The 25981-nt window shown below is 51.8% G+C and overlaps 1 protein-coding gene across 1 annotated transcript; it reads right to left on the bottom strand.

Moving 5' to 3' along the window:
- Positions 1 to 492: 492 nt before the first annotated feature.
- ING5 (inhibitor of growth family member 5) lies at positions 493 to 24599 on the bottom strand. The gene is made up of 8 exons (XM_082631321.1): positions 24443 to 24599; positions 22012 to 22083; positions 19065 to 19231; positions 17612 to 17723; positions 17353 to 17446; positions 6420 to 6555; positions 6230 to 6291; positions 493 to 4685 (listed from the first exon to the last, which is right to left on the bottom strand). Exons 1-8 carry the CDS (start codon positions 24477 to 24479, stop codon positions 4643 to 4645), a joined length of 723 nt encoding a protein of 240 aa, XP_082487447.1. The 5' UTR covers positions 24480 to 24599; the 3' UTR covers positions 493 to 4642.
- Positions 24600 to 25981: the final 1382 nt, after the last annotated feature.

Genomic DNA, 25981 nt, shown 5'->3' on the forward strand with positions numbered 1-25981 from the left:
GTTCTCTTCCCACCCTCTGGCGCCCACGTGTCCTACCAAGGCATCTCCAGTACGTGTCTGGCTCATCAGTTCCAGAGTTCTTGGTGAGGCAGACAGGAGGGATGCTCTGTGGGATGCTAGGATGACGATCGTGGCCCGGGGACTGCAGAGAGCGAGCGTGTGTACCTGGCCCAAGGCAGGGCCGTGTCGGTGTGCCGCCAGCTCGGCCAAGTATCAACAGAACAAAGATTCGGGTGGTCCCTGCATATGAGCACTGGCCAGGTCAACAACTACCTGCCACCTGCCAAGAGCGTACGTTCTGCTCCGGTAACCATGCCCTATCAGGAACAGCAGCTGCAGCGGGGGTCTCATCTACATCTTCAGTAAACCATACTCCTTAAGACCCGCCCACCTCTTCACAGGTAAGTTAATGGGGTGTGCTAGGAACATCAGCCCTGACCTTCCCGGCAAGGAGACATCCTGCCTTTGGATTATGCCCTGGCAGGGAGAGGACACTCCAGGCCGTACACCTGCCCCTTCCTACCGTGACAACCCTTGCTCCACAGGTCAACGTGGCCATCCTGCCAGCCATTACGTCTATTTCAATGACACACTCAGGCACTGGGAAGATAACCACAGAGGGGCCTGTGGACCCATCCAGACAAACGGAACCTAACCACCTGCTTGCCGTGGGCCCGCACTCTGACCAGACCAATGGCATCCTGGACCTCTGGGAATCAGCAACAGTGCAGATGAGCACCCCAGCCCCCAAACAAACAGCTGGTGCCTCCTTTTCCCAGGCAGGCAGCCCTGGTGTGCACGGGGCCAGATGGTGCAGGGAGAGGAAAGTCACAGACCTTGCTCCAGAGCCGAAGGCTCCCCTCCAGCCAAGGACCCGAGTCTGTGAACCAGGCTTCATCTGGAAAATGGTTGCCTGGCTGTGCTCTCCCAACCCACTGTGACCAGGTTGGGTTTCTGGACCCTGACTGTTAACACTCGTCAAGGGAACATCCTAAGAGTTGTTTAGTTCCCACAGGGCATTGGCACCCAAGCAGGCCTAGAGGGTGAAACTTCTGTTCCAAAGGAAGCGCCTTAAGCCTCTAGAAAGTAACCCACAGCACTCTAACCACTTATCTTTCTTGTGAGCTTGGGGACCAACTTGTGACGCCACGACACAGCTGAGGCCCAAGGCTGTCCACCAAGGTGCGGCCGGGAATCCTGCCCAGGCCCGTGGCAGTGACACACCCTCTCTGGTCCACTGCACGTCCCGTTCAAAATGCCACATAGGATGTACTTCTCATCTCCGGACAGGATGTTGAAGTTTTATCGTTTCCTGAAAGGATGCATTCTCAAATGTTTGTTCCAAAAAATACTTTATTCATTAAACAATATATCCATAATCTATAACATGATCAAAAAATACAGATATACATCTTTACATTATTTAATAAAAAGATTTACAATATTATCTTTCCTTTACAAAGAGAACATCAATAGTAATTCCTTGAAAATACAATGTAACATTCATGTTAAAGCTGCATCATTTTGGATGAGATGTGGTATGTTGACCACCACAAATACACACTAGGAAGGAACTTCACAGAACTCTCTCCTGAACGAGAACATTTTTCTTAGATGTCCCATTTTAAAATTCCTCTCGACACAGGTAATGAAGACCAACCACTGTTCACTAAAACTTGAGGAGAGCCTGAAACCTTCCACGCTGTGACAAGTGTCCCAGCCCCGCACCGGGGCAGGCCCTGGCTGTGGCCACACGGGGAAGCTGCTCTTCAGACAGCGTTATTGCTCGAAGCAGTCCTCGCCAAGGGCTGCCAGCGACGGGTCAGGAGGCAGGACTGACACAGAGCCGGCCACTCCCCACACCCCCCTGCAACTCCCTCACACCCACCCCGTCACTGCTGCCTGGGGCTGCGTCTGGCATCTGCTGCCCTGGGCAGATGGGAAGCCACCCAGCTCACGTGGCCCTGCCAGCACCAGGTTCACGTCCACCTGCTCGGGGGCCCAGCCTGCAGTGGGGACAGTCACACAGGCCTTGGTGTATGCGTCCCAGCCACGAGCCCCACGACTTGGCCACAGAGGCAGGGGCGCAGTTTAACACCTGCTTTTACTGGTGCGGCATGTGTTCTCCTGCAGGAAAACGAGAGGATGTTTCTCCAACTGCTGACAGATAAGACAGCGCTGGAAACACGGGAACGACTCTGCTTCTCCTCTGCACGAGAAACCTCTTCCCTCACAAGTAAGCCCCATGGCCCCAGAGGGCTGGCACTCTCGCTCGCTCAGAAATACTGTGACGGCCCAGGGCAGCCTCCACCTCAGCGAGGGTCGGGCGGGGCTCCAGAGCAGCCTCCAGCATCAGCCCCAGAGCCCGGCAAGCATCCTGGTGAAGGCGGCGGGCCTCAGACAACAGCGTGAGCGGCGTGGGCTCCAGCCGACCCCTCGGGCCAGGACATTCCCAACCACACGGCCACCAAGTGTCTTCTGTCACAGGCAGCACTGGCGTTCGGGGAGGCCAAACAATGCTCCAGGGACTCTTTCTACTCATGTTTTCCGTTTTCTCCTAAGCTACGTGCATATTATTTTGGTGATATTATTGTAACCAGCAAAAAGTAAACACTAGAAACGTATAAGCACAGAAACTTTAAAAAAAAAAAAAAAGGGTCCACACGTGGGATGTTACACAGTGACAAGCAGGATGGTACCATCAGACTTCAAACAAAAGCTTACGACAGAGAAGTCGGTCATCCTTCCTGAGAAACCACCGCGGCCTCAGGAAACCAGATGAGAATCCCAACCAAATCAGCCAGCAACCCACATCCACAAACACCATCGCTTTCCCACAATAACAGCGGGTGTGAAGTGTTCACAGATGCAGTGCAAATATTAAATTAGCTTCTAAAGAATCACCACAAGCTTATTGTACTTACCTATCTTCTCCACAAAAACTGGTAAAAGAGTGAAGAAAAAATTTTTTCCACATTTATTCCCCACAATCCTTAAACACCTGTGTTAAAAACCTAAGTTATTAAATACCAACGCCCCTGGGTTTCTAGCCAATGCTGAGACTGAGGGTGCTGACAGCACTCGTCCGGACACGGCCCCCCTTCTCTGGGGCAGCAGAAGGGCATCGGTTCCAGAAAGCCGTGTGGCTACGGGATCCTCCAGGGACAAGCTGCAGCAGCGGCCGACCCCCTACCCCACCCCCAGTCCAAAACTGGACAGGCCACACGTGCTGAACCGACCTGCCCACAGTCATCTGGGATCAAGTGCCACTCCGTCAGCTCCCTCCAGAAAGGACAGAGTCCGACACGGGGCGCAGGCGAAGCCCCACTGGGAAGCTCAGACGCAGACCCCAGCCAGAGCCCGCTTTCGTCTGCTGAATATTAACTAACTCTGCGGGGAGTGGCCCCGTCTAGGACACAGCCTCACAGGGTCCCTTCTGCTTTCTTTCCTCTCCTTGGTGAATATCAGAAAATAGGAGGGGCATCTACAGTAACAAGGCCTCAGGAGGAAGCGGGTGTATCATTCTAGACGGCCTTCCTTCTAGAGAAAACAAGGTTCTTCGAAATTGGGAATCTCAGCCCCACGCCTGTCTCATGGACTTCTGGCCTGAAGACAGAAGCAGGTTTCCCCTTCCGTAAATGCACGCCGGAGGCTCTCAAGTCCGAGGACACCTGCAGAAGTCACGATTTATGGACCATCATCACACACGGAATCAACACACCAAAGGTATGCAATCTCCCCCAACTATTCCCAAAAAGACGGTTCAAAGTCGGTTTGGTGAATGCTGTTTAAAGAGAAAGGACACTCTAGTTTCCTAGCTTCATCCAGAACTGCTATTGTGGCACAAGAAATTCACAAATCACATCACATGCCTCCTCGATCTAAGCTGCTCATCTGCTGTACAAATAAACAGGTTTCAAATCGGCCCCTAGCAGCCTGGGCTCACTTCATATTCACACAGACCACTATCTTCATGCTACCACGATAATTCATCTTCACAGTAAAAACGCCAGGAATTCCCAGGGAAACAGAACATCAGCCCGTCTGCTGGGCCATCTCTTATCGTTCACTAATGGAGAGCCGTTTACTCCAGAAAGTAAACCCCTCATGGAGGGAAGCGGGAGTCCAGACGAAAAGGCAGTGCACAGCGAAGCTGAGACCCCTGCCTGCCGCGGGGAGAGCCGGCCCTTCCCAGGCTCGTCACCAGGCTCCACATGCACCGCTCTCAGTGAGGGTCAGAGGTGCCTGAAGTGGTGCCGGGCTCTCGGGGAGCAGCCCCGGGAAACCACAGACAGATGACCACGGCTCACACCTCCAGCTGCAAAGCGATGGCAGTGTACCAGGCACATACGCCCCTCGAAGTCCTGGGGCCACTCGCTGTGACCGCCATGTTTGGGGCCAGGGGTCTGTACGAAAAGTCATGAGAATGTAGTCACTGTGGTAAGTCCCCTAGGGTCACTCCTCTGGGCAACAGGGCTCAGGTGGCTTCTTGTTTGTTTTAGGAAATATCCAGAATTACAACTGGCCATTGAGTTATTAAATATCATTGGAAACAAGGTAGTTTTAAAATGATGATAAAAGATTGCGACGTGAATGAAGGGACGTATTAACGTGCTCTTCGGGTCCGGGCGTCCGCCTCTTCCTACTTCTTCCTCCTCCTTTCCTGAACACACCGGGGACAGAACCTGTGATGAGAAAGGCACAGTGAGGGGCCCTGTGCACGTGGGCGGCCAGACCCCGTTTCCAGGATGGCTGGGCGCTGCCGAAACGGCACCAGGACAGAGACCCACAAACGCAGAGAGCGCAGCCTTCCCATGGGGGAAAACCCCCCACGTGGGCCATTCCATCCAGCATGTCTGTTCTGAGGTCGGTGGATAAGATATGGGTCAGCGAGCAGCACGGTGTTTACACACGAGCATTCCTCTGGATCAAGCTCCTGGGTCCTCTCTGCGCGATGACAGCGCCACTGGGACCAAACTGGAGATGAGCAGTCGGGCGGGGCCCCTTAACCGGGCAGGAGCAGACCCCCGCCCGCCCCGTGGGGCTGAGCGGGCCCTGGTGACCCTGGGCGAGCAGGTTCCAGAGCCAGAGACACAGGGGGCTGCTCTTGGTCCCTCCTGGGCCCTGGCAGCCCCGTAACAGAAGGGAGGCAGCTGATCCCGTGTGATGCAGCTGCCCCGGCCCCGGCCACCAGCACCTGGTCCAGGCCAGCGAGTGAGCCCGGCCCTGCCGGGCCCTGGGGTGGAGGGCAACGCTGCACCAGCGAGCACGGCGTGCAGACTCCCAGACACGGGCTCAGGTCTCAGACCTAGGCGGGAAGCAGCCTGCTCTCTGCCATCTCCCAGGGGAGCCCAGGGAAGCCGGGAGTTAAACAGCGGGCGGGCTGGGGCCGCGCCCGCCCGGCTCTGCATGTCCCGCCCTGTTCCCAGCAAGTGGTGGGCAGACCCTCTCCTCCCAGAAGGAAATGATTTTCCAGTGCCTACTAGACTCTTAAACCCAGAAGTCCCACAAACAACTCGAACCCACCACGTCCAAGTCAAACTCAAATAGCCCTCCCCGCCTCCTGTTCCCGGGACTTCACTTCAGCGCAGGTCAGCAAAACCAGATTTCTATGCACACTAAAGCTGCCGCTGCCCACTGAACACAGGACAGAATAGACGGCGCCATGACCCACGGCACGTCTTCTCGATGGAACGGAAAGCCCGCGGCACTGAGGGTGCCTGGCCTGCGCCCGGCCAAGACCTGGTAATGTTCTTCGTCTTTCGTCAGAGCTCCCTGGGGAAGGACTCCTCATTCTCTGTGTGCATCTGTAATCATCTCTGCCTCACTCAAGAGTCAAAATGGCCATGGTTTGGGGGAACAAGAAGTGCAGGTCACCCTTGACCAAGGCAGGGGTTGGAGCGCCGACTCTTTGCACAGTTGAAAATCACATATAACTTAATAGTCGGCTGGCCACACCCGTGGTTCCTCCACACCCGCAGATCCAGCCCATTGGGATTCACGGAGCACGGCAGTATTTACCATTGAAAAATATCCGCATCTAAGCGGTTCAAACCCATGTTGCTCACGGGTCCCTACATTATGCAAACGTAATAAAAGCCGCGACCCCGCGTGAGGTGGGTGGGTGTCCCCTGCAGCTCGGCCCCGGGGACCATGACCAGCGGCAGCAGGCAGGCCCTCGGCCCAGCTGCTCACCCAGTTCTCCAGGAAAGCGGGCGCCCATACTGACCATTTTCCTTTGGGCTTCGTGGTCAGGTCCACACAGGCGAAGTGAAACCACTCGATGGGGCACTGAAAGGCGAAGGAGGAGGTGGTCAGCCCCGCGCTCCGGGTGCCACCTGCCCCGAGGGCACCACCTGCCCCGAGGGCGCCACCCGCCCAGAGGGCGCCACCCCAGGCCCCAGCAAGGCCCCACTCACGTCCGGGTTGTCACAGCCGATCATCTCCCCGTAGGACACCTGGTGGCACAGGCAGTAGGTGGGCTCGTTCGGGTCCACGGGCATGTCCAGCACGTCAGAGGGATGCACCGACAGGATGGTATCGGTGAACTCGGACCTGCGGGGAAACGACAGCGGTGAGCGGGGGAGTGGGGGGGACAAGCTGCCCCGGATGGCGCCAGACAAGGCCGTGCACGAAGGCGTGGGAGGGTGTCGGGGGGGAGGCGCTCACCACTCAGTGTCCAGACCAGTCCCCCCGGGGACAGGAACCGTGCCCGGCCCCGGCCCCCCGCCCGATGGTGCCTGCTCCCCAAGCTCCTCCCCCCAGCCTGCATCAGCACCCCCAGCCTCCCGCGGCATCTCCCCGGCCGGGGCAGGCACATGTCACCACCACCAGTGGACACCTGGCAACATCCGAGAACCCACCTGAGCCCATCCAGGCAGCCCAGGTGTCTGAGCAGCCCTGACTCCGCCAGCTCGCCCTGCACCTCCCCCACAAGAAGGGCCACCGCCTTGCCGCGAGAGCCACAGGAGCCCCTGCCCCCCTCGCCCTGCCCTGGCCCTAACCCCCAGGAGCCCACCACCACCCACCCAGCTGCCCACTGTCAGCAGGGCCGCCCTCACCTGCCCACGCCAGGGAAGCGACCTGTCACCCTGCACCCCCCAGCTGCCCTCTGGGCTCCACCCACAGCCCAGCCAGACCCCTGCACCGTCCACACTGCCCTCCGATCCGCTGCCTGTAGCTCTGCAGCTGCACACAGGGGAGGGCTCGTGGAATCGACTCTCATGCGTTTCGTTATTTAAAACAAAAACCGCGAGCTCAGGCTGGCGTAGACAGACAGTACGTTCCCACCAGTACAGAAAGAAAACCCTCCCTCCCCCACCCCCAAAATAAAAAGTACAGGTGCAGATTCAAATGCGTACTTGCTAACCAAACACAGCAAGTCACACGAGGGACACGGCAAAGGGAAAGCTAAGACACGGCGGCCGCCGGGCGATCTGAATATACTGACCGGGGTGAAACGAAGAAAATCTGGTCCCCAAAGGGATTCACTGCTCACGCGCTCCCTGTGCACCAGGGTCTAGAAACACGCTGTGCCTTTGCGACCCGCCTCCCGGCCCAGCGAGGCGCCCCGGCCGCACACCGTCCCTGACACAGGTACGCGCGGTGCCCGTGCAGCTGCGACCCAGGGCCCTCCCTGTGTGGGCTCTGCTCTCCGTCTCTGGGGACGTCATGGAAAAGCGTCCCGGCCCCTGTGCTTTCAAACTGCTTCAGGCACAGCCGCGAGCAGGCCTTCGGGCTGGGGCGCTGTGTCACCGCCCGCGGGGCGGGGTCCTGTCCTGCCACCAGGGGCCTCCCTCCCAGGCGCCCCCCGGGAAACCAGTGCAAAGCCCCGCAGCAGCCACCCACCAGCGGACTCGAGCCTCTCCTGCGGTGCTTCCCGCCTCCGGCACAGACCTGGCCTCATCTGCTCCGTGCGTTTTGCTTGAGGCTCGACCACGCCGCACAGTTCCAGCTGCCGCACAACCTGCGCCCGTCACCCCGGGTTCAAGGGCACTGGCCGGGTGCGTGGCAGGAGGAGAGGCTGCAGGGCTTGTGGGGACGCCCCCAGCGAGGATCCCCCCAGCCAGCAAGCAGGCCTGGGACCCCGCACCACCGCCCCTCCAGTCTGACCTGGAGGAGGCTCCGGGGTGGGAGGGTAGAGGGAAGCGGCCGGGAGGTCACGGGGGCCGAGCCCACCCCTGGGGCAGAGGCCAGGGCGATCCCCCAGGCAGCAGTGCTGCCCCTCGCTCCGGACCCCGGGACGTGGTGGGCACCCTTCACCAGCCACCCCAGGGAGCCCCCCACGCTTCGCCCCCCACGCGCGTCCCAGGCGCTTCAGGACACGCCCCCCGACAGGCACGGCTACTCATCCTCAGGAGGAATGGCCCTGCGTCCGCACACAGATCCTGCCTGGCTCACGGGCCGTACAGACGGCAAGGACGCACCCGAGGTCTGGAGCTCGCCATTCGGGTGGCCCCCCTGCCTGGCCCCGCAGGGTGACAGGACCTTCCTCTGACTCTGGAACCGCAGCATCACCCCAAGGCAGGCCGTGAAGCCACAGCGCCAGCAGACGGAGGACACTGGCCCGCACCCGGCCCGCGGGTGTCCTGTCCTCTCCAGACACCGCCCCGGCCCCGTCCTGCCCCAACGGCCCCCGGGGACAGGGTGCCCCTGGTCACACGGCAGAGCAGGCCTTCAGGGCGGGCCTCAGCACCCCCGGCCCCCTCTGTCTGTAAACTGGGGCAGTCACAGCACCTCTGCCCAGGGTGGCCGTGGAGAGGAAACAGTTCACGTGGAAGCGCCAGGTCCAGCCCGACTTACCGAGGGCTCTGCCAACGTCACCACCCGACTACCCCTTCTCACCTGCCACTGCTGCGGCCAGCGCTACGAACAGCAGCCAGCGACACGCACGCCAGCCCCCTCCGTGAGGGGAAAGCTACGGGCCCGGCGGGCTCCAGCGCATCCGCAGAGACACGGTGAGACACCTGGGTCATGCCCGAGGTCTGAGACACGGCCAGGCACGCACCCGTCGGGGAGGCTCCCGCTGCACCAGGGAGCCAGGGTCTTGCCCCTCCAAGGGGACTGACGGAGAGGAAGGGACCCAGGAGAACACCTGCTCGTCCCCAGAGGAGGCCGGCATGCCTCGGGCCCTAAGCAGGAAGGAGTAGAAAGGCTCAGAACACTGCTGACACCACGTGGAAGACAAACCCGACACACTGCGGAGGTCCTACTTCAAAGACACTGGACAGCTGTGGAGTGACACAGGCCAGATGCCCTAGGGCTGAGGAAGGGGCAGCAGCCAAGGGAGCAGGCCATCCATCTCCCGTGCTCAGCCGAGGCCGGGAGGCCCACTGGGGACCACACCGACTCTGCAGGACCCTGCACACACCGCCGTGACCCTACAGTCCATTTACTGACCCTGGGGCCAGAGGCTGCAGAGTGACATCCTTGGTCTCTGAGCAGCCAGTCTCCTCCTCCAGACCTCCGCAGGAAGGCCTCCGCAGGAAGGAAAGCCAAGCACTGCCCACAGATAGCCATTGGGCAGCAAAACAGACGCTCTGGCTTCTCCGTCAGGAGCCGGGAGGCCTCCTGCCACCTTCGCCACCCCGCCCCAAGCCTGCTCCATCTGCCTGGACCAAAGAAGGGCAAGCCATTCTGGGGGAGCGCAGGAACTTCCCTCTCCACGTGCCTCCAAGGCCAGACGAGACAAGTACATGACGTGAAAAAGCAGGAGTGGTAACCAGAGGAAAGTGGACAGACAGAAGCAGATGCAGAGACGACCCAGACGTTAAAATTAGCAGAGAAGGGCTTTAAACACACGTTATGAAGAAAAGGTAAATAAGAGAGATGAAAATATGGAGATTTTTCAAAAAGGAACTAAAATCCATAAAAAAGGAATCAAATGGGTGTTCCAGAATGAAGACTACAGCACGCGGACTTACAGTTGACCCTTGACCAAGGCGGTTTGAAGTGCGTGAGCCCCACTTACACACAGGTTTTCTTCAGCGAGTACATGGTACAGCACTACACGACCCGTGGTTGGATGAACCCTCGGATGTGGCTGACTGTAAGGTGATACATGGACTTCCAACTGCACGGAGGGCTGGCGCCCCAAGCCCCACATTGTTCAAGGGTCACCTGTAACGTTTATGGTCTCATCCATCTGCAACAGACACAGCCTAACTGTTCCCACACAGTCAACAAACATCCCCATAAGGCAGATGCCTTCAATCATCTCTGACACAGGTCTCATGGCCCAGCATTAAATGTCCTGCCAGATCTACAAAACCGGCTTCAGTTAGAACACACACAGGTCGATGCATTCCCCAGAATCACCCTGCAGAGCAAACAAGAAGGAGATGCACTGTCTAAATGCTCAACAAAGAGGCTCTCACAAGGGTTCACATCTCATCAGCAACATCCAGACTCTGGAGAATGCTACAAGCCAAACAGTGCAGGTCCTTCAAGAAGGAAAATTATGAAGAAAAGAAAGGGATGGAGAAAAACTTACACATTAAAGAAACTTTACCTTAAAAAAGACCCTGATGAAATAACAGGTACTGAACTGCCCTCCTACTATGAACAAGTAGAAAACTGGGCAAGATACCTGAAGTAGGAGTTTCCAGGCACTACACAGAAGGCAGCACAGGACAGTGATCCTGAGAAGGTAAACAAGCCAGGTGAGACCTACGACCTTCTCAGCTTTCTGCCTGGAGGCACTTTCCAGTCCTTAGAGAGGAGCAAAGCCTGCATGTCTAGAAGGAGGGAAAAACCAAAGCTCAGGGAGGGTGAGGCTGCTGGAACTTGGGGGCAGGGTGCTGGAAAGGAGGAAGCTAGAGAGAGTGCACTCCGGAAATCTGCAAACAGATCCATTTGAGTTTTTAGCTAAAGATTAAGCTGCCTGTGCACAGAGTGACAATCCCCAAGGCCAGGCAGAGAATACCAGGGACCCGTGAGCTGAACAATTCCCAGAGCTCACACGCAGCCTGGGCAACATTCAAGTTCCAACCAGCCAGAATGGAGAGACCTCGTCAAACACCAAATACATTCAGAGGAGAACCCAGAAGGGTCACACCTTAGCAGGAGGGTTTAACCAACCCTAGAGTAAAGGCTACTCTAACCTAGCGGTTGGCAAAATACAGCCTGCAGTTGGCTGCCTTTTCTACAAATAAAGTGTTAATGAAACACAGTCACATCATTCATCTACATGTTTTCTGTGGATGCTTTCAATATTAAACAGCAGAGTTGAGTGGTCACAACAGAGACAATATGGCCTACGAGCCTAAAATATTTACTATCTGGCATATTAAGAAAAAGGTTTTTTTTAACCAACGTTAAAAATGTGCCTACAAAGGATCAAGCTGCTCCATAGGTGATTAAACTAGTGACAAAAATTGAAATGAATTTTTTAAATTCAACACCCACTAAACAAAGACAACAAAATCCTGATATTCAACCACAAAACACTGACACTGTCTTAACAATGAGTCAAAAATTACTAGATGGGGGCTTCCCTGGTGTTGCAGTCATTAAGAATCTGCCTGCCAATGCAGGGGACACAGATTCGAGCCGTGGTCTGGGAAGATCCCACATGCCACGGAGCAACTAAGCATGTGAGCCACAACTACTGAACCTGCGCTCTAGAACCCGCAAGCCACAACTACTGAAGCCCACATGCCTAGTGCCCGTGCTCTGCAACAAGAGAAGCCACCGCAATGAGAAGCCTATGTACCACAACAAAGAGTAGCCCCCGCTCGCAGCAACTAGAGAAAGCCCACACGCAGCAACAAAGACCCAATGCAGCCAAAAATAAAATAAATTAAATAAATTAGAAAAATTTTTAAATGCTAGATGGACTTCCCTGGTGGCACAGTGGTTAAGAATCCACCTGCCAATGCAGGGGACACGGCTTCAAGCCCTGGTCCGGGAAGATCCCACATGCTGCAGAGCAACTAAGCCCATGCGCCACAGCTACTGAGCCCGTGCACCACAACTACTGAAGCTCGTGCGGCTAGAGCCCATGCTCCGCAACAAGAGAAGCCACTGCAACGAGAAGCCCTCTCACTGCAACAAAGAGTAGCCCCCACTCGCCGCAACCAGAGAAATCCTGTGTGCAGCAACGAAGACCCAATGCAGCCAAAAATAAATTAATTTAAAATAAAATTACTAGACATGTGAAGGAGGAGGAAAATGTGATTTACAACCAGAGAAAAAGCAGTCAACAGAAACAGACCTGCCAAACTCATCAAAATGTATGCATTAAATATATACTGTTCTTTGTATATCAATCATACCTTAATAAAGCGGCTTTAAAAAAAAAAAAAGAAATAGACCTGGAAATGACACAGAATCAGAAGAGGAAGTTTTTAAAAAACCTGTTGTAAAATGATATATTCAAAGATATAAAGGAAAATATATGTGTAATAACAGAAATGGCAGGTATATAAAAAAAGAAACAGAATTTCCTGATAAGAAATTTCTTAAATCAAAGATTCACTGAGGAGACTAAGATTAAATAAGACAACAAGGAAGAAACGACTTGAAGATAAAGTAATAGAAACTATCCAAATGGAAGCGTAGAAAGAAAATTTCTGACAAAATAATAAGCAGAGCCAGTGATCTGTAGGAAAATATCAAGCTAACACACATATATGATTGGAGTCCCATAAAAAGGACAAAAGAGAGCAGAAAAAAAATTTTGAAACACTGGCTGAAAAATTACAAATTTGATGCAAACTATAAACTAACAGTTCCCAGAAGCTCAATGAGCTCCAAACAGAAAACACACAAAAAACACATATGAGGACACATCATAATTAAGTTGTTAAAAATCAAGTTGCTGTGGACTTCCCTGGTGGAGCAGTGGTTGAGAATCCGCCTGCCAATGCAGGGGACACAGATTCGAGCCCTGGTCCAGGAAGATCCCACACGCCATGGAGCAACTAAGCCCTGCGCCACAACTACTGAGCCTGCGCTCTGGAGCCCGCGAGCTGCAACTACTGAAGCCCGTGCGCCTAGAGCCCATGCTCCACAACAAGAGAAGCCACCACAGTAAGAAGCTGCGCACCGCAACGAAGAGCAGCCCCCGCTCGCCACAACTAGAGAAAGCCCGTGTGCAGCAATGAAGACCCAACACAGCCAAAAATAAATAAAACAAATAAATTTTTTTAAAAATCAAGTTGCTAAATGGAAACCTTAGAAGCAGCAAAAATAAATAAAGCCACTTATACACAGAAGAACAAAGATAAGAATTACCACGAATTTCTCATCAGAATCAATGCAAGATGGAAAACAACAGGACATCTTTAGTGATGAAAGAAAAAAAGGAAGTCAACCTAAAACTTTATATCCAACAAGAATATTCTTCAAAGATGGAAATGAAATAAAGATATTTTCAAAGAAACAAAAAAAGAAAATTCGTAAAATAGATAGCTAGTGGGAAGCAGCCGCATAGCACGGGGAGATCAGCTTGGTGCTTTGTGACCACCTAGAGGGGTAGGATAGGGAGGGTGGAACGGAGGGAGACGCAAGAGGGAAGAGATATGGGAACATATGTATATGTATAACTGATTCACTTTGTTATAAAGCAGAAACTAACACACCATTGTAAAGCAATTATACTCCAATAAACATGTAAAAAAAAAAACAAAACAGAAAATTCATCACCATTAGCAAACCTGCACTGTAAAAAATGTTAAAGAAAGTTCCTCAGGGGGCTTCCCTGGTGGCGCAGTGATTAAGAATCCGCCTGCCAATGCAGGGGACACGGGTTCAAGTCCTGGTCCGGGAAGATCCCACATGCCGCGGAGTAACTATGCCCGTGTGCCACAACTACTGAGCCTGCGCTCTAGAGCCCGCGAGCCACAACTACTGAGCCTGTGTGCCACAACTCCTGAAGCCCATGTGCCTAGAGCCTGTGCTCCGCAACAAGAGAAGTCACAACAATGAGACGCCCACACACCACAATGAAGAGTAGCCCCCGCTCGCCACAGCTAGAGAAAGCCCGTGCACATCAACAAAGACCCAACACAGCCAAAAATAAATAAATAAGTAAATCAATTAATTAATTAAGTAAATTAAAAAAAAAAAAGAAAGTTCTTCAGGCAGAAGAGAAATGATACCAGATGGAAATCTGCATTTACATATAATGAAGGGCATTAGAAATGGTAAATATATGGACTAACTATAAAACTTTTTCTCATATTTTAAAATGTGTTTAAGATAAGCAATGATTTAGACCTAAGACAATAACAACAATATATTCAGAGACTTATGTCATATGTAGAAGTAAAATTTTTGATAATAGCACAAAGGACAGGAGGCAGAAAAAAAAAGAATACCCATGTAGGCTCTTACATTAAACATGAAATAGTATAATATTATTTGAAATTCTATGTGATAAGTTAATGAAACAGGGTGTACACACTGGAATAGTCCTTAAAATGGAATACTGAGGAAATTCCCTGGTGGTCCAGTGGTTAGGACACAGCACTTTCACTGCTGGGGACCTGGTTAGATCAGGGAACTAAGATCCCGCAAGCCATGCTGCACAGCCAAAAAACAAACAAACAAAAAAACAAAAAAATAAAAAATAAATAAAATGAAAACTAAGACTTCTTTGAGATACCACTGACACCCACTAAAAAAAAAATGGAATACTGAAAAAATACATGATTAATTCAAAAGAAGACAGGAAAAGAACAGATGGGACAAGGCGACAACTAATAGCAAGATAGTAAATTTAAGTCCAACCATATCACTAATTACATTAAATCTGAATAGTCTAAACAGTGCAATGAAAAGAAGGAAATTTTCAGACCAGATAAAAAAGCAACACTCAATTATTTGCTGCTTTCAAGAAACTCACTCTAAATACAAAAACACAAATGTGGTGAAAGTAAAAGAATGAAAAAGGGAAAAAACACACCATGTAAAAACTCACTGTAAGACACCTGGAATGGCTATAGTAATATTAGACAAAACAGACTTCAAAACAAAGAATATTATGAAGGACAACAAAATAAGTAATGATAAAGGAGTCAATTATTTTTAAAAAACTTAAATGTGTATGTACTTCCAAATAACAGAGCTTCAAAATATATGAAGCAGAAACTCACAGAGCAGGAGGAGAAATAGACAAATCCATGTCTAGAGTTGGTGATCTCAACACTCTTCTCTCAGTAATTTATACAAGTAAACAGAGTATCTGTCAGGATACATAAAACTTGGACAGTGCTGTCAACCAAGTTATATAATTGACATCTACCCAACAACAGTAAGATACACATTGCTTTCAAGTATATATGGAACATTCAGAAAATAGACCATAAACCATAACCCAAAACTTAATCACTTTCAGATGACTTCAATTACAGAAGTTCTCTGATCACAGCAAAATTAAATTAGAAATTGAAATTAGAAAGTTACCTGGAAAATCTCAAATTATTTGGAAGCTGAGAAACATACTTCTACATAAGCTACGGGTCGAAGAAAAATCACAAAAGAAAATTTTAAATATTTTGAATGGAATAAAAATAAAAACATAACATATCAAAATTTGTGTGATGCAGCTAAAATAGTAATTAGAAGAAAGTTTATAGCTTTAAATATTTATATTAGAAAAGAAGGGAAGTATGAAAATCAATGATCTAAGCTACTTCCACATTAAAAAGCTAGAAAAAGAAAAGCAAAGTAAATCCAGGCTAAGTAGAAGGACAGAAAGAATACAGATATTAGCAGAAAAAAGTGCAATAGAAGACAAACAGTAGAGAAAAAAATTAAAATCAATGAAACCAAAAGCTAGTTTTCTGAAAAGATCAAGGCAAAATGAGAGAGACATAAATCATCAATTTCAGGTCTAAAAGAGTGAGCATCAGTACAGAACCTACAACATCAGAAGAATGATAAAGTAATATTATGAATAACTTGATGTCAATAAATGTGACAACTTATATGAAACAACAAATTCCTTGAAAGATGTAGATTACCAAAACTGACTCAAGAAGAAATAGAAAGGTTGACTAGTTCTATAACTTTTTGTTGTTGTTGTTGCGGTACGCGGGCCTCTCACCACTGTGGCCTCTCCCACCGCAGAGCACAGGCTCCGGGCGTGCAGGCTCAGCGGCCAGGGCTCACGGGCCCAGCCGCTCCGCGGCATGTGGGATCTTCCCGGACCGGGGCACGAACCCGCGTCCCCTGCATCGGCAGGTGGACTCTCAACCACTGCGCCACCAGGGAAGCCCTAGTTCTATAACTTTAAAGAAGTTGAATACAACATCAAACTGTATACTTAAAATGAGAACATTTTATTGTTATGTAAATTATTCCTTAATGAAGTTAATCTAAAAGATTAAAAAAAAAGAAAGCAACAAGACTAAACTATAGGGTCCAGGAGTGCACGTGTCAGGGACAAAACTACAAAGAAAGAATGGAAGTGAACACCCTGTCTGTCTGGGTCGTGTGTATCTGGGGTTGAGGAAGTGGTGATTCTGACGGGGCACAGGGAAGGGCCCCCCAGGGAGCGTTAGTCACAGACCAGGCAATGATTACAAGGATGTGCCTCTTACAGTAATTCGTTAAACTACACGTTTGTTGTGTGGTCTTCTGCGTCTGTGCATTACTTTACAATACAAAGACACTATTTGGGTTTTTTTTTTAAAGATAAAAGTTTAAACACCAGGTTTAAGAACCAAAACTTTTCTTTTGTCGAAAACTAACTCTTCTGAGCTCTCCCCATAACTGTCAAAATCATCTCTACAGAAGCCACTTGGCATTTTAGCATCTTCTATGAAGCAATGTTACACTATCTTGGAGGATGAAGCATCACATTCATATTCTACGAAGCTATCTTGGGGGGTAGTGGGTAGCAAGTGAGAGAGTGCTTTAAATGAAATATTCTGAAGTTCAAGTTAAATGACGTGGATATTTAATAAATGCAGTCACACAATTTAAAAATGAATACATCTAAAACATGTATTTATATATAAAATGATCAACAGATGTGGATTCAACTACTAGGAAACGGCTTAGCTTGAACCGCACCAAACATCACCGTGTCTCTTAAGAGGCAGGGCACGCAGTGGCTAAGAGAACGGGTTCTGGAGTCAGACCGCCTGGTGCAAACCCAGGAGCTCTGAAGCCTCGGTCTCCACAACTGCAACACTGCTCCCTCAAGTTGCTGTGAGGACCAACTGACCCGACACGGGCAAAGCAGGAAGAGCTGCAGCACACCCGGCACGGGTAAAGCACAAAGAGCAACGGCGCGCCTCGCACAGGTAAGCACTTCCTCAGCCTTAGCAGTCACCAGTGTTTCCATCCTGAGCAAATACCAGTGGCGTTCTTCAGGGAAAAAGAGAAAAAAGCACCTCTCACCCTCCTTTATGCTTCTTCTTCTTTGGGGTGTCTTCTTCTGAGGTCCTCCTGCCACGACCCCGGGAGCCCCTCTTTTCTTTCTGACCTCGACCTTCTGAAACAATAAAGACCACAACTTTGTTCACAGATTTCACTGAAGCAGGACAAGATTTACCCCAATATGATATTTACCATAATGTGCCTAATACACTTATCAGACAAAATTCTTCAAAACTCCATAGTTAACAATAACAAAATGAAGAAAAATTAACAGACTTGCTTTTTAGCCCCCGTCCTCCAGAGCTTTCGAAGTCGCTGCCCTCCATCTTGTCCTTCAGGTCCGCCTCGAAGCGAGCCAGGTCCGCATCAAGCCTCCGGATGTGCTTATCCACCTACACAGAAGGATGCTCACACATTCCGTTCGAAACTCAGAGCAAAACGCCTCAGGGTCACAAATGCTCCTGATGTCAAGCAGAAAGCACTGTCTGGCCCTTAAATTGAGTCTAGAAGTAACAACACTCTGCTAGAACAAGGCCTGCTATTTCCAGCTTGATGCAAGAGTCTTTTTTCCCCATCAACAGAATAAATCCTACTCAGGGAAAACACCCTGAAGGCAGGCAACAATGAGAAACAGAGCCATAAGATGCAATGAAGTAAAGGGCCGAGGACCTTGGATACTAGGTCCTGACGTAAAATGTGAAGAGCTATAGGTTCATCAACAGAAAATGACTGTTGAAGACGGAGTTCAGGATGGAGCTGGAAGGAAGGACCGCACAGGACAACTGCCCGTGACAGAGGGGATGCTCCTGTAGCTACAAGGACGTCACGAGACACAGCACCAGCTGGCTGGTGACAGCCGCCCCACACCGTCCATCACGGCCCCCGACTGGAAATGAACCACAGTCCTAAGCTTCATTACACGTCAGAGAGAAAACGGACTATCTTAAGGACGTTGATCACACCTAACTCCTTGGAAGACAGGCTGATTACTCAAAGGATTTAGCACTTTGGAGCATCAAAGTCCCAAACATAAGCATTAAGCTCCCCTCCTAGAGGATTCTTTCTCAAACACAACTGATTTCAGGCTTTAAAAAAATCACTGTTGGGCTTCCCTGGTGGCGCAGTGGTTGAGAGTCCGCCTGCCGATGCAGGGAACACGGGTTCGTGCCCCGGTCTGGGAAGATCCCACATGCCGTGGAGCGGCTGGGCCCGTGAGCCATGGCCGCTGAGCCTGCACGTCCGGAGCCTGTGCTCTGCAACGGGAGAGGCCACAACAGTGAGAGGCCCGCGTACCGCAAAAAAAAAAAAAAAAAAAAAAAAAATCACTGTTTGTTTTATTGGGGGAGGCAAGGACGGGAGCCTCGCTACACGACCTCATGTGCGTCGCAGAACGGCTTTGTGCCACCTTGCAAACCCCGAGAGAAGCGGAATTGAGAGGAAACTGGACAAAACCAATTCTAGGACTTTACCTAAAGCTGACAAAAACAAGCATTAAAAGCATATATAAATGAACAAGCAAAACGGGCACAGGACACAAGACCGCAGTAATGGTCCCAGGACGAGGACTCCTCCAATGTGCACTTTCTCTAGCAGCATCACTCTATCGCAGCCCGGCCTCCACCTCGACGCCCTGTTTCTGAGCAGCCTCCCCCTCGCTGCGTGAAAGGGAAGAGCGTGTCCGCGGGGAGGCCCCCGCCCCCGGGGAGGCCCCCCCACCCCTGCCGCCTCCTCACCATCTCGTAGGTCTGCATGGCCAGCTGCACCTTGTCGTCGCTGTACTCCCTGCACTTGCTGTAGGCGCTCTGGATCTTCTGCAGGTGCTCCACGCGCTGACCCGGAGACAGGGTCTTCACCGTGGAGATATACTCTGCAGCCAGGATGTCGATCTCGGCTTTCTTGTCTGATAGAGTAATGGGCGAAAAGCCAGGACACGCTCACCAGACTGGCAACCAATAAAGCCTGACAACGACAAGTGCCAGCAAAGAAGTGGCTGGCGCAAACTGGCCGCCGGTGGCGGGCACAGCCTTCCCAAACACTTTGGATCAGGGAGACAAGCAGACACCCCGACCAGGGCAGTGCGCCCATGACAGTCCCAACGTATGACGTTGCCCCAGCAAGGGTTCATCGTGCCCTCTTGGACTCTCAAGTTTGAAGAGTCCGTTTATTATTGTTTGAATAATAAATGATGTGCTCGCCTTACCTATGACCCGGCAGGCTACTCTCAGGTACATACCCTAAAGATTTAGAGCCCAGGGTACACATGGGAAAACATTCATAACTGCAGATAATAGAAAACAACCCAAACGTCCAATCTACAGTAAAACAGATAAATAAGCTGTGGTCCATTCACACAACAGAACGCTACCCAGCAACAAAAAAAACGTAACAACATCTGTTAATCCCACAAAAGGTGACACTGGGAGAGAAAAGCAAGACACAAAGAAAAAGACACTGTATGATTCCATTGATGTTAAAGGCAAAGACAGACGCAACTCTTAACTCTTTGGTTTAGAGAGGTGAGAAAACCATTCTTGCAGGTGAAAACTCAGGGTGTACCTCTTGGGGAAGGGGGGGCCTGCTCATGAGGATCACACAGGCCCCCAGGCACTAGAGGCTCCATTTCTCCATCTGGGGAGAGGTTCTCCAGGTGCTATTTGCTAAGCAATCTACAAATGTTTATGCTTATTTCTGAATACAAATGCTTTATCTCACCATAAAAGAAATCTCTGTATTCACTAGTCAGGAAGCTGTTCCTTAGTGAAAAACCACAGCTATTCCATCTTGCAAAACATGTGCCCAGCACAATGAGTGAAAAAGTGCCCATACCCAAGCACATTACCATGAAATGTAAAACCTCAGGGATAAAGAGAAAAGCCTAAAAGCTTCTAAATAGGAAAGGGAAAAAAAGATCACATATTCAAAGGATGAGAAACCCAAATGACATCAGACTTCTCAACAGCAACACAGAAGCTGGGAGACAATGCAGCAATGCCTGCCACATTCTGGGGGAAATGCCTGTCAATCTGGAATTCTATACCCAGCCAAACAATTCACTGCTGCATTTTCAGACATGCAATGGTATAAGAAATTTACCCTGCCGTAAATTTCTTTCTGGAAGCTCTCAGAGAAAAGGCTCCTCTGAAACAAACGGGCAAATCAAGAAGCAGTATGTTTACAGCCTAGGAAACAGGGCTCCATGCTGAAGAGGAGCAAAGGGAGAGCCTAGGAAGACCTAGGGCAAGGCGTGCGTGGCAGGCCCGGAAACAGTCGGCCCGGACGGGACCACAGGACAGAGGCTCCAGGAGAGAGGTCTCCATGGAGAGCACACACAGAACTGGCAGGTAACCTGGTGCAGCAGGCACACTGAAAACGAGGAAAACAAAACCAACAAGCAAAGCAATTAAGAACTCCAAGAAAAAGACAGTTACTCCAAACAGGGCATGTGAGCATAGCATATGATAAACTACCGACACAGCAGCCCAGGAAAGGAACAGCATCACTGGACAGCACAGCATCACCACAGTTCAAGTTCTAGTCCATTACACCCAGGAGACAGGGGGAGGGAGCTGTGTGCGCATGAACCGAGCAGGGCACAACTGGAGACGTAAATCTTCACTTTTTGTAATAACTGAATAGATAAAGTCTAAAACCAAAAGGAAATAAAGTAAGAAACAGCAGCAAAAATGAACTGTTTAAGGCTTCCCTGGTGGCACAGTGGTTGAGAGTCCGCCTGCCGATGCAGGGGACACGGGTTCGTGCCCCGGTCCGGGAAGACCCCACATGCCGCGGAGCAGCTGGGCCCGTGAGCCATGGCCGCTGAGCCTGCGCATCCGGAGCCTGTGCTCCGCAACGGGAGAGGCCACAGCAGTGAGAGGCCCGCGTACCGGAAAAACAAAAACAAACAAAAAAAAGAACTGTTTAGAAATAGGGAGTTAAATACCAAAAGATCTAAAAGGACTAACTGTTTAAACTACGTACACATAGTTTGAAAATAGAAAATCTTTTAAAGGAAAGAAAAGGTGACAAATATTTTGACTGCAGAAGGGGATGACGATTATAAAGATGTGACATGGAGACATGTAGGGACGGACATAAGGGACTAAGTTTACTTTAAAGACTCAGCACTAGGGGCTTCCCTGGTGGTGCAGTGGTTAAGAATCCACCTGCCAGTGCAGGGGACAGGGGTTCGAGCCCTGGTCCAGGAAGATCCCACACGCCACGGAGCAACAAAGCCCATGTGCCACAACTACTGAGCCTGCGCTCTAGAGCCTGTGAGCCACGACTACTGAGCCAACAAGCCACAACTACTGAAGCCCGCATGCTGCAACTACTGAAGCCCGTGTGCCTAGAGCCCATGCTCCACAACAAGAGAAGCCACCGCAATGAGAAGCCCACGCACCGCAACGAAGAGCAGCCCCTGCTCTCCACAACTAGAGAGAAGCCCGCGCGCAGCAACGAAGACCCAACACAGCCAAAAATAAATAAATTAAAAAAAAAAAAAAGACTCAGCACTCTCTCTGACACACTACCCAACACCTGCGGCCCAGGCTGGACAGCAGCCCCACTGCCCCAGTTCCCTGGAAGACCAGTGCGCCACCCCCAGGATCCCGGTGCTCCGATCCTGGACTTGGGGAGCTGCTGCTCCCCACACCCTGGCTGTTCTGAAAGGTCTGAACCCACCTTCTGTCCTCTGGTCCAGCTCTCGCATCAGCTGGAAGTTCCTCTGAAGCTCACAGGGTAGGTTCTCGATACCTGAAACACAGACACATGCTTCTCAACAGCAGGACAAAAACCCGCCTTCCAAGCTTCATACTTCAAGGCTGCAAACAATAAGCCCACTCTGGCTTCTGTTTCTGTTAGGGTTTGGAGAGAAGAATCAAGGCATCTTTTTTCAGGGACGCGAGCCTAACATTGAAGACAGTGGGGAATCCAGCCCTCCCCTATTTCACACTGGTATCGCTGACGCACTTCAGAACTTGTCAAAAACTCAAGAAGTTAGAGGCGAACAGAGGGCAGAGGGAGGAAGATGCCTGTGCGACTCTCCCACCGCAGACTCCAGGCCACTCCTCCCCTGCAGACGCCCCATCACAGAGAACAAGCCCAAACCCCAGGGTCCTCCTTGCTCTCTCCCTACTCTACTCTGAACTCAGGGCATTGGGCGGTGCCCATCAGGGCTGTGCGGTAGAACTTTATGCCAAGACAGAGCTTCCCGACACAGCACGCACTGGCCACACAGGGCTACTGAACACCTGAAATGGGGCCAATACAACTGAGGGACTGAACTTCTCATTTTACTTGAGTTTATATAAAATCAAACAGACCATGCGGGACAGCACAGGTAAGGACCCTGCCCCACACTGCTCTCCTGTCTGCATGGCCAGGCTCCTGGTCCAGGCCAAGCTCCCCACCTGCCCACAGCCAGGACGGGCCCCCTCCACAGATGACCGCTCTAAGAGTTCTGTCTAATTGTAAAAAGCTGCTGCTTAAGCTCCAGTACTTCCCAGCTCATGCAGAGAGTGGCACAGATCCTCCACCCACGGCCTCCAGGCCCACCACGTCCTCCCCTTGGGCTCCCCTGCTGTCCTACCAGGGCTCTCAAGACAGTGCCACCCCTGCACTCTCAGACCTGCTGGGGTCCTTCATGACCTTTAAACTTCTGTGAACTTTTAAAAACTCTCTCTCTCCCATTTGAGAGCCAGTTCCAGGAAAACAGGGATCATGTCTGCTTTCTTGGCACACAACAGGTGCTCAGGGAGTGAGCAGGGGCCTCCGTCCGCAAGCCTTCACATGGGTGTCCCTCACAGGACAGGACTCGTGTTCCTCAGACCCTCCTCCTGGGGCCCCCTGGGCAGGCACTGGGTCAGAGGAGGGCAAGCCACAGCACCCCGAACAGGCACCTGGGTGTAGGTCTCTCCAGTGATGATGGTGGGGAAGCCCCTCCCTCCACGGTGCTCTCCGGCCCAGGACGCTGTGCTCAGGCTGGGCCATGCCTGGGAGACCCCCTTGGGGAGGGCTGGATCCCCACTGCCTTCCCCGGAGCCGGGGTTCACTCCCTACTCTCAGCAACCTCGGGTGGGGGGGTCTGGGCGCCCAGGCCCAGATGACTGAAAATCCCCAGTGCAGCACAGGGCTCCAAAGCTACCAGGCAAAATCCCCACCATCCTGCATCCCCAGGCTATGCCCCCGCCAGGGCCAGACTGGACTCAAACGTGGGATCGCCACTCTCCAGTGAGTGACCTTGACAAGCTACTTAGCCTCTGATGCAGCATCACCCCCGCTGTGAAATGCGGCAAATAACCACCTGCTCAGGAGTCCTCCAGAGGGTGCAACCTGTGGGACGCCTCGAGACGTTGGCCCACTGTGATGACCACTGCCTTGAACACCCTACCTGAACGTCTAAGTAGCGCCCCCAACCCCCTGCGCAAAGACAAGTGCCCTCAGAGACCCTCCGCACCATCATGCCTTGCAGATGCACGAACTGAGGTTTGGAAGCGACTCCCAGGCCATAGCACAAGCAGGCACAGAACCCAGGACCCTCAGGCCCTGGGCCCCCCAAACCCGGCCCAGAGTCCCAGGGGACTGAGACTCAGACCACCTTAGTGGGTCACCGCGGTGGGGGCGGGTCCGGGAATGGGCGGGACGGGACTCGGAGGGGCGGGGCCTAGACAGAGAGGGCGGGGCCTGGGTGGAGAGGGCGGGCCCAACGACGAAGTTGGCGGGGCCTAGCGAATGAGGGGCGGGGCCCAGCCAAGGAAGACGTGTCCTAGGGAGGTGAGAGTGGGGCCTATGGGCGAAAGTGGGCGGGGCTGAGCCTGGGAGGGTGGAGCCGAGCCGCGCTGGCCCCGCCCAGCACCCGCTGGCCCCGCCCCGCCATGACGCACCTGGAATTGGCGCGGCCGTGACGGCGGGAGCCCGCGCCGCACCCCCTGCGCCCCTCCCTCGTGGGCCCTCCCGCCCCGCGCGTGCCTCAGCCGTTCCCGCCGCCTCCGGGCCGTCCCGCCGCCCCCACGTGCCCCGGGGTCGGCACTCGGAGCCTAGTGCGCGCGGGGGGGGGCGCGGCGGGGGCGACCCGGCCAGGGCGGTGGGCCTAGGGGGCGCGTGGGGCGCTTACTGTCCAGGTAGTGCTCCAAGTACATGGCGGTCGCCATCTTCGTCCGCGGCCGCGCTCTGGGTCTGCGCGGGCGGTGGCCCCGCGAGAGGCGAAGGCGGGGCCGGCGTGGTCACTATTAATGAGCCCCGCGCGCTGATTGGTCGCCTGCCGGGGCGGGGCGCCGTCTGAACCCGCCCCACGGCTTCCGGTCGGGACCGCGCGAGGTGTCGCGCGGGAGCTGGGCGGTCCGGGCGGGGCAGGCGGAGCAGGTGTAGGGTCGCAGGGAGGTGGAACGCGTCCCGACCCCTAGGAGGAGCGGCCTCCGGGGCCCCGCGGACCCAGACTCCTGCGATTCCGGGGGTCGGCGGGGGCAGTCGTTCATCACTGAAAATGCACGTTTAAAGGTACACCTTCCTCCGTGAACTCTTCACTAAACCCCAGGCAGATATTTAAGAGTGGAAACACGTTCATTGTTTTGCCAATTTTATCTTCATTGTAGAAATTCAAACTGTACAGGAATTTACAGTTTCCCAACCTCCCGAAGTTACAGGACTGTGATTATCTTGCTCACCTTTCAATCTAAATGATAGCAGTTTCGGTGCAACCTTTCTGGCCCCATTTAATGCTTGATGTGAAAATGCACACACGCGTGCTCGCGTACATAATTGCACACTACCCACCTTTTTATTGTTTTAAGTAGATAAGTGTTTCTTTTAATAGACTTTAGAGCAGTTTTTGGTTTTCAGAAAAATCGAGAAGGAAATATAGAGTTCTTATACACCCCCTCCACACATACACACGGTTTCCTTTATTATAAACATTTTCCATGGGTGGGGTACAATTATTAAAATTGATGAAGCAATACTGATACATTATTATTATCTAAAGTCCATGGTTTACATTACGAATCATTCTGTGTTGTACAATTACGTTAAGTATCCACCATTACAGTATCATACAGAATAGCTGCACTGCCCTAAAATTCGTCTGCTTCTATTCATCCCTCTCCCTGCCCCGAACCCCTGGCAAATACTGATCTTTTCACTGTCTCCAGTTCTGCATTTTCCAGAATGTCATATAGTTGAAATCATACAGTATATAGCCCTTTCAGATTGGCTTCTTTCACTTAGTAATAGGCATTTTAAGTTTCCTCCATTCCTTTTCGTGGCTGGATGGCTCATTTCTTCTTAATGCTAAAGAATATTTCATTGTCTATATGTTCCACAATTTATCCATTCACCTATTATTTAGTTACCTATTTTTGGCCATGCCGCGCAGCACACGGGATCTTAGGTCCCCACCCAGGGATTGAACCCGCGCCCCCTGCAGTGGAAGCACAGAGTCTTAACCACTGGACCACCAGGGAAGTCCCTCCATTAACCTACTGAAGACATGTTGGTTGCATCCAAGTTTTGTCAATTATGAATAAAGCTGCTATAATCATTCGTGTTTTGGTTTTCGTGTGGACATTTTTTAAAACTCCTTTGGGTAAATACCAAGAACTGTAAATGCTGGGTCACACTGTAAGATTATGTTTAGTTTTGTAAGAAACTGCCAAAC

This window comes from Mesoplodon mirus (genome assembly GCF_964341445.2).
Source record: "Mesoplodon mirus genome assembly, chromosome: 8".
In the NCBI taxonomy this organism is placed as follows: Eukaryota; Metazoa; Chordata; class Mammalia; order Artiodactyla; family Ziphiidae; genus Mesoplodon; species Mesoplodon mirus.

Excerpts from the sequence above, each read along its gene's own strand:
- ING5 (XM_082631321.1), bottom strand. The coding sequence starts at position 24,479 with ATGGCGACCGCCATGTACTTGGAGCACTACCTGGACA. Across the intron at positions 17,724-19,064 it reads CCATGCAGACCTACGAGATG|GTGGATAAGCACATCCGGAG; the intron begins GTGAGGAGGCGG and ends CCTTCTGTGTAG. Across the intron at positions 4,686-6,229 it reads ACGAAGCCCAAAGGAAAATG|GTTCTGTCCCCGGTGTGTTC; the intron begins GTCAGTATGGGC and ends TTCTCATCACAG.